The 9,076-nt window shown below is 39.9% G+C and overlaps 1 protein-coding gene across 1 annotated transcript; it reads left to right on the forward strand.

Annotated features, from left to right (window-relative positions):
- The first annotated feature begins 5,500 nt into the window (after positions 1-5,500).
- On the forward strand, positions 5,501-7,958 carry LOC148028734 (uncharacterized). The gene is made up of 2 exons (XM_087687501.1): positions 5,501-6,601; positions 7,288-7,958. Exons 1-2 carry the CDS (start codon positions 6,170-6,172, stop codon positions 7,828-7,830), a joined length of 975 nt encoding a protein of 324 aa, XP_087543627.1. The 5' UTR covers positions 5,501-6,169; the 3' UTR covers positions 7,831-7,958.
- The last annotated feature ends 1,118 nt before the right edge of the window (positions 7,959-9,076 follow it).

Genomic DNA, 9,076 nt, shown 5'->3' on the forward strand with positions numbered 1-9,076 from the left:
AAATGAGATAGGATTTACTACTCTTGCATAATGCACGTTTAGCTTGAGTATGCGAAAGCAGTGGAAAAAAATTAGATGCATGCATACCATATAAGATAATAGATTTTCCTTGAAAATTAATATTCATTGTGTGTGTGGAATAATCTATATCTGGGTTATGCTGGTGTCGCCAAGGCATACCTAAAATAATGTCACTCGACTGTAATGGAATAACTAAGAAATTTCTTCTTTTAGTGTATGAACCAATTTGAATCTCTAAGTCTTGCACTTCTTATGTACCATTATACCTAGTGCCTAAAAATGTAGCTTTTATGCGATAATGCGTAGGTACAGTCTGTAATTTCAATTCCTTTACCAATTTTGCTGAAATAAAATCATGAGTACTACCGTCATCATGCAAAATAGTCTTTTCCTTTCCATGCACCAAATATTTCATAGTCAATAATGAATGTGGAGTAGGCATACCTGGTAAAGTATCGGAAGTAGTAGTAGTGTCGACCTCATCTTCAGTGAAATCAGGCATATCCTCATGTTCGTCTTCATCCATGGCTCCAAGATAGTTGATATGAGCTGGTGGCTTCTTTGAATGACAATTTGCTGCTAGATGTCCAGGCTGGTGGCATTTATAGCATACTATTGGCTTGGCTTTGGTTACATTGTTTGCAATGGCGGGAAGTCTAGGTACATTTAGATTTGGCTGTGGAATAGGCTTAGGATTTTGATTTACATTGGATGGTAATGCAGGTGGTTTTGCCCAATTCTTGCAGAAAGATGATGAAGAGAAACGACCTGGATTAAATCTTCTAAAATTGGAATGGAATTGTTTAGATCCATAATTACCATTGGCTTGGAATTGCTGTGGTCGTCTGTCTCTACCGCGTAGCTTATCTTCAGTAATGTGAGCTAATGAAATGGCGTCTTCAAGAGTAGCAGGCTTGAACATGTTAACTTCAGTGTAGTAATGCCCAAGGAGTCCAGACATATACTTCCGCTTATGTGTCGCCTCTGGTACGTCTTCAAGCATGCGTAGCTGGAGGAGTGCATTCCAAAAATGCTCTATATATTGAGGTATAGGCTCACGATCCCGTTGCTGGAGTAGATCCCATTCCTTGATAGCTTTCTCATGAAATTGCGGTGGAAGGAAATTTTGCATGAACTTCTTCTTGAAATCTTCCCAAGTAGCATGACATTCTATGCTCTTGCGTACTACAGTCCACCAAAATGATGCTCTGTCTACTAAATGATTAGTAACACACTTGATTTTATCTTTTTCTGCATAGGTTTCCTCATGGAAATAGTCATCAAACTGACTAATGAATGCTAGAATAGTCTTTCCTTCTCGTATGCCATTGAAAGTACGGAATTTGAAACTTCATTTACTTATCTTTGATTCCTTGTGAATGGTTTGAGCTTCAAGAGTGGCGTCGATGGTACGTCGAATCAAATCTTCAGCTTGAGGTTCTTCTTTGTCGGTAGACGCTCTTTGTAATTTTGCCAGTTGCGCTTGCAATGCTTGCCTAGCCCTTCGTTCTTCTTCCAATTGCATCATGATTAGGTCCAGCTTTTGCTCCATCGTAGGCTCAGGTAGGTCGTCTTCAGCCATAAGATCATCCATATGTGGTTCCGTCATCCTGTAAAACTCAAAAGACCTTTCTCACTCAAAATCAAGTTAGCGGGATGAGCGTAGCTCAAATTCGGGGTTACAAGGCTTATGTGTTTTTGGGTATTTCTTTCTCAATCTTTAGAAAATCTGCGATTTTTCCTTCTTCGTATGCTGAAAATGCTTCAGCAAACCTGCGTGTGGGTAGAATACCTTCCAACGAACAACTTTGCAGTTTAGAGTTTCTGCGCAGGAACAGTCCTTCTAGGAATTTTGAGCACAAGTCAGTTCCGACTCGAGTTGACTAGTCTGACTTGCAGAGTTGCAGACTTATGTGACTTGCAGAGTTGCAGACTTGCAGAACTTAGCCGACTTAATGAACTTGCCGACTTGATCACAGATTACTTGAAGAACTTGATTTCTTTGGTGTGGGACCTGGAGTTGTTGACCAGAGATGACTTGCAAGAGTAAGCTTAGTTTGATTAAGCTTAATTGCTTAAGCTTAGTGGGGGGGGGGCGGCTATGGCAAAAAACGGCGCAGATTCGTGGGGGGGGCGCCGTTTTTTTCGCCGCGTGAAAAAATCGGAGGCCCCTCCGAGACCTCGATTTACAAATTTGAAGCTTAAGCTTCTATTCCCTAAGCTTTGAAGCTTGCTTAAGTCTTGAAAGATATGGATTTGAGACTTATCTCTCTGGTTAACCACGACTTGTTGATGGAGATGAAGGAGTGGTCCTCCGCCTGTACAGCCCGGTCCTTCACGATCTGATGACAGAAATAGGGGTTCTTGATCGCCAGAAGTCTGCCTGTATCGACGGTTCGCGACGAGATTGACCGTAGAGCCCGATCGTTCCACGAGCTCCGCCTTCGCACGAGATAGGTAGCGATTGGAAGTTCTTGATCTCAGCTCCGCTCTGATACCACTGATGCGCAGATCGGTCACTGTATGCTCACGTAGTGAACCCCAGAAGGTCCCCAAGAACAATGAACTCTACTTTTTGCACAAGTTACAAGGTAAAAAGCATGAACGACAAGAGCAAGAGACCAATTGGGTTCAATCTCCCCCCATGCCTTGTGTGAGCGCTTCACAAAGCATGTATTTTATGTATATTTCCTCTTCATGCTCAATAATAGCCCAATTTACAAAAATATATCAAGCTTTTAGCTTTTGAGTTTGCTTTTACAAAAATAGGAATAAAGCTAATGGACGGTGCCCAAAGAGTCTGGCACGCCCAATACAATGTCCAAATAGAAATAACATATCCGTGCGCATAGGCGCATACAAAATAATAATAAATAATCGATGCCTCAATAGACATGACAAAATATAGGCGTGGCGCCTATCAAAATATAATCCATAGGTCGAATACTCGCTAAACTCCAATGCTTTTCTCCGCCACTGCTGCTATCTCTACACATCAACTGAAGCATTCACAATCGTTAGTAAAATAATACAATTAAACCGACAAAAGTGAATACCTAGCAATCTTCAGCTACATAAATGAATCAACTGGTTAGAAATAAATCCTAACCTTAATTTATTACGAGTGCGCACTCTAAACTCATAAACGCTTATTAATTTAATATGCATTTTGCGGAATCACCCGCTATGGAATCCCCCATGTACACACTAAATTAATGAAACGCCCGAAAAGGACAGGCGTCCCCATCAACTTCTCGCACAAAGAATCCACTTTGTGTATGAGCCCCGGCCATCAAAGTTTACGGAATCCACCGTAAAACCTCACGGAATCCACCATGAAATATGCCTCCTGGCATCATGTCCATAGTTATAATTTGTATAATAAGTGTTTTCACATGGTGCTTATTGAAGAAAATGTATATAAAAAGAATGTTGGAGTCAATAAAGAGTCTAAAATTCTCTACATTGGGTGCAACCTTGGCAACATCTATATAGAACAAAGTTTGCAATGTTTAGATGTGCATGACAAATGTGCTTTGTGTGTGCAAAATAATTGCATCCTTCCAAAAAAATGCATGGTTGCATTGCATGAAAACCTTACCATTTGTGGTAATTATTTTTCTTGTGTTTATTTAGTATGTTGCAATGAAAATAGAAACCATCATTTTCTCCCCACCATTACTATATGTATTCACCAATAGAGGAGATTTCATGATAGGAGACTGGGGAGAAATTTGAAGGAAAGTGTATAGGTACATCACACACACACACACACACACACACACACACACACACACACACACACACAAAGTCAAGCATGTGGTTACAAAACATTGAATAGGGCCTTCATAATTTGGGCAACTCATGTAGGAAACATAATGTTGATTGTAGAAGCTGTATGAGAGACGAGTATGTGCATATGCTTATGTCTTATTTCTATTTTGCATGATGATAATACCAAAACTACAGGCTGAAGTTTAGACATGTTTTCCTAAATGGTATGTACATTGTTCTCAAATGCATGGTTATAAGTTGTATACATGCTTACAAATCTATTGCATTTTTCTTGAAGCAATCCATGCACTAGGCATGCCCATGTAAACCTCTTCTATTTGCATTGTCGACTCAACTTTTTCTACATCATATCTCCCAATCAGCATCAATGTTTTCCCTACTACCATTATCATTGTCATTCACTGGTTATCTTGTCATACTCCATGTCATTGTGGCAGTCCAATTGCTCCTTGGCTACCACCACTAGGTTCTAGTGTTGCGTGAACATGAAGCCTACCTCTATTTCTTGCACCACAGCGGTGGCATTGTCGAGGTTCCATAGGCGCAATACATAGTGCACCTTGGAGTCTTAGAAGTAGGCCTGCATGTTGTCATAGTGTGTGTGAATGACCTCTGGGGTCCTCAACCCCAGTACAAATGTGAAGCCACCAAGGCATAGCCTCATGAACCTGACAATAATGCATTGCCACATAGAGCTTAATGGATAGTTAGGGCCTAATGGAGTGACACTAAAGAATGCATTCTTTGAAGGTCTTATTATGAAAAATATGATATGGCTTTATTACTCGACTCATAAAACCTATGCCTCTATGAATAATCTCAATAAACAGATATTCACATTAATGGGATTTTACACATTTAGGTGCAAAAACATTGTGCACTGCATGAATAGCCGCTTCCCTATGCTCACAAAAGTAAAAACCAAACGAGGCGAAGCCTCATGAGCTTTGCAAGTCTACCAACTGTGCAACATAGGTAGTGGGTTTGGGTGGCAATGTTGGCTAGACAAGGTAGTTATGAGAGAGAGAGAGAGAGAGAGAGAGAGAGAGAGAGAGAGAGAGAGAGAAGAAGTAACTCTCAACATAGTTTATGGATTGCCAAGTTTATGTAATGTTATAGGCTTAGTGTGTGATTAGGCATGCCATGATAGGCTCAATGTAAATAAAAATCACCTTTAAATGTGTGTCTTTAAGAAACTTTGATAAATGGTCATAAGGGTTCTTTGGAGATATAGTGTAGGCTTGATTGTATTAGTGTTGGTCTTCCACTCCCTACGTATCAGTGTGAGTGCCACATCTCGATATATTGCATTTTCATGCATTCAACATTGTACGAGTCTAAGTTACCAAAGCTTTTGAAGTTTGAATTATATTCCTTATATCAACCTTCCATGAATCCTTTTGCCACATGAAATATACTTCCGTGCCTTAGTGAAAACATCAGTTCAAAACGCTTGGAGAATCTAAGCACGGAGCGCTTATAGTAAAATCTTAGAGAGAAAGAGCGACTGTTAACGAGAGTTTCTTAACCAATCTATGTAGTTTGGATTTCTTTTCTACGAAACCCAAAAAAAGCAACCTCATCATCCATATTCCATATGCGTAGGGAAGTACCTTGTATAGCTTGATATTGACCGAATCACTAGTCTTAATGGTACCACACAATACATCTCGTCTTTAGATTATAGGTGCCACTTGTGGGCAGCGAGATATTTTATATCACCTTGGCTGGAGCGCTAGTGACCGTTGACCCGGCTACCTTGCACAGTTGCACTTGCCAGTGGGTATCGCCACACTGCACAGTGCACATGCCACACCCTTTGAAAAGGTCCATGTGCACGACTGGAAGTTGACCCAGTGCTACGTTATCGGCCAGGTTTTATTACTTCACTAACTTGTTATTGCTACGAATATGCGGTTAAGCATATGAGCGAGAGAGAGAGCGGGGGGCAGGAAAAGCTCAGGATTGCCTTAACACATTTCCACAGTTTAGGTGTGGATTCAGAGAGAGGGAGAGGGAGAGATGGATCCCTTGTCCATTTTCGCTGCAGTCACTGGAGGCGTGCGGCTGCTCGTCCAAGTTACTGAATTGGTTCGACAGCACTTCAGAAGGAAGCGCGAGGAATCTTCAGCTTCTTCTTCTTCTTCAGCAGCGTCAGCACAGCCCCTCACAACCCCTGCCGCAGAGCCTTACAACTACTATATCAACAACAACAACAACATGGTCAACCACAACAACAGCATCAACCACAGCCACATTAACCAGTACCACTACTGCACCTTCCTCAACATCAACGACAGGGCCAACGTCACCGTCTACGTCCTAGCGCCCGCATCGTCGCAGACGGGCCCTCATGATCCTGCACGCATCATCATCGCATCGTCCCCCTCCCGCTCACACACTGTCTCTGCCCCCTCAATACATGCCCTTCCTTCTACAGCAACATAATGCCAATAATGGCAACATTGATACTCACGCGCACCACTTGCCTCGGGTCAATTCCACCCCGCAGATCTACCCTCCGCCGCTTGCAGACGATCAGGATCGGTACAGTGATATGTTGAAGGGGCTGCCCGCCGCACATCAAGGTCGCGTCACATACCGGGAGCTGCCCCTTTCCGACGCTCACTGGACGTCCAGCCGCTCCACCGATAGTGGCTTCGTTCAGCTGGTGGAGCCGGACGTCGCCTTCTACCCTGATTATGGTTACTGGGGAGTCATGACGCGGCGCCAGATGGGTTACGGCATGCAAGACGCAACCCACCATTGGCGTTCTTTACAGCAGGTATGGCCTTGTCATGATCCTTTCAGACATTAGTTAGCATCCTTTACAAAGGTATGGCGTTCTTTAAAGCAGAAACAAGAAGGAAGAAGCAACATTTGATCTTCAAGAGAGGAAAATAGGTTGGCCAATGTCATAGGTTAAGCATCATTTGACCTTCAAGAGAGGAAAATATTTATAGTACTATAAGGTTACACAATCCCTCTAGAGAACGCTACCTTAGCATGTCAATATTAGCTATTAGGTTTAGTATATCTTCCCCTTATTCATAGTTACAAATTGTCAACTAAAGAGTAAGAACCTTGGCCTACGCTCATCTAGACCATTAGCTATTCATCATCAGTAGAGTGAGTAGTAAGTGTGTAAGTGGCTTGTGTTTAAAAATATGATTCTAATGTATGTACACCATTGTGGGATTGAATATGATTGAAAGATAAGAACTGAAGAATATGTTAAGATTATGTACCTTGCATTAATGAAAGTAGTTAATGTGTACTTACTATAGGTCATATATATTTTAAGTAAGTACTAAGAATGTTATAAAATGTGATCAAGGCATATGTGTTCATGTATGCCAAGTAAAGCATTAAAATCCATGTTGTTAATTTTGCAAAAGTAAAATGTGATCAAGAAATATATGTTCATGTATGTTGTGTAATACATTAAAATCCATGTTGTTAATTCTACAGAGAGAAGATTGGAAGTCCATAGCTGTACTTGATTGGGCCAATGGAAACATTGACATGTTTGTGGAGAATCAGGGGAGTTATTTCCACAACTACAAGGTGCTAAGATGTGATGTGGTTGGGTTTGCAGCAGTTTTCCAAAAGTTTCAAGTATTTTCAGGTGTGGTTGAAAACAACTTGCTAGTTCGATGTAATGATACCATTAATATGGTGGAGGAGGGTATCTTCAAGCATCACTCTACAAATTCTTGGAGATACTTAAGTATTCAAGATGAGTTTGGGTACAATACATATTCTAATGGTCAAACCAATGATAGTAATGTGTTTGTAGAGGTATCTCGTGGAGCTGTAGTTGGCATAATTTGTTCTCTTTATGAGGCCCCACATGACTTAAATTTAGTCATGAGTCGATATGATGATGACCACTTTTTAGGGATCCACCAAGTAGCATCAAGTCCTCCAAAGAAGAAGATGACTGGGTGCTTTTCAGTGTTTGGAATTAATAGCAAAGAATGGGCCACACAGAAAGTGTTCGTTGGAATCTAGCACAAAAGTTCTTTACATAAATAAGGAATGCTACATTTGGATAATATGTAAAAGCCCATGTATCATTGGGTGACATTGATAAAACAATTGGATCTTGGCCTATATTATCAATTCTAAAAGACCACAAATGTTGCTTTCAATATTGACTCCCTTTGTCCTCTTTTATGCATTTCTAACAATTTTATTTAGTAAATATTTTCCATAATTTCTATTTTCTTTGATTGAGTATTAATTTAAACATAAATAAATTAAATCTACAAGAAATGTACATTCTACAATCCAAAGTTGTAGTGCAATAACCAAGATCACAACTATAGATATGACCTAAATAATAATACAATTGAGTTAGCATGTTTCACATGTTTGTTTGTAAACATGTATATCCATCTAGAGTATATGTGGCAAGGAGATTTTCCAAGTCATACACATAGGCATGAGTTTTCTCTTGGGAATGAGAGAGGTCAAGAGAACTATTAGGTTCTGATTTTGTGCCTATCGAGATAGTGTGGATGTGGAAAATCCATGATCCTAGGAGAACCATGATATATGTTTTCATATACGGACAACAAATTGCCACTCTCTTTATGATGATTTTTGTATACTCCTTCTTAGAGTTTAGATAGGGGCTTCCCTTCATGGACTATGTCATGTTGTGTATACTAGATATAAGTGTAAACTAGACTACATGTAGAGTATTCTTCAGCCTTCTACTCATTTGACTTGGGGCTATCCTCTTAGCTTAGTTTTAAATATGGAGGCAATGGAACACTAGTTAACTTTCCACCACCATATTGAAATACTCCAACTAGATTGCATTAATATGAATAGAGATTCCTATATTATGAAAAAAGAACTATAAAACAATGGTCCCTAATAATATAGGATATAATATAAGAATATGTTAATAATAACTATGTTGATTATCGTATTGGATTAATAAAATAATTAAAGAAAAGATCTTTCATACAAAACATCATTTTGTACAAAAGTTTTTTTCGTACAAATGAATGCTTTGTACGATTGGAAATTTGTTTTAAATCATATAAGCTAATATGTAGCTTGTACACAAGCTATTCCTTATGGCCTTCCATAATAAACCCTCTAGCTTGATGCGTATAAATGTTCTCATGTGAAGCTTTATGCAAGAAAGCTATCTTCACATCCATTTGAACAAGCTCCATGTCTTCGTTGGGTAACCAATGGAAGTACCGTATGGACAATGGTCATCTTGATTATTGGTGAGATG

This window comes from Lygodium microphyllum, chromosome 11 (assembly GCF_053477565.2).
Source record: "Lygodium microphyllum isolate KBCC chromosome 11, Lygodium_microphyllum_v1.1.10, whole genome shotgun sequence".
NCBI lineage: Eukaryota > Viridiplantae > Streptophyta > Polypodiopsida > Schizaeales > Lygodiaceae > Lygodium > Lygodium microphyllum.

Excerpts from the sequence above, each read along its gene's own strand:
- LOC148028734 (XM_087687501.1), top strand. The coding sequence starts at position 6,170 with ATGATCCTGCACGCATCATCATCGCATCGTCCCCCTCCCGCTCACACA. Across the intron at positions 6,602-7,287 it reads ATTGGCGTTCTTTACAGCAG|AGAGAAGATTGGAAGTCCAT; the intron begins GTATGGCCTTGT and ends TTAATTCTACAG.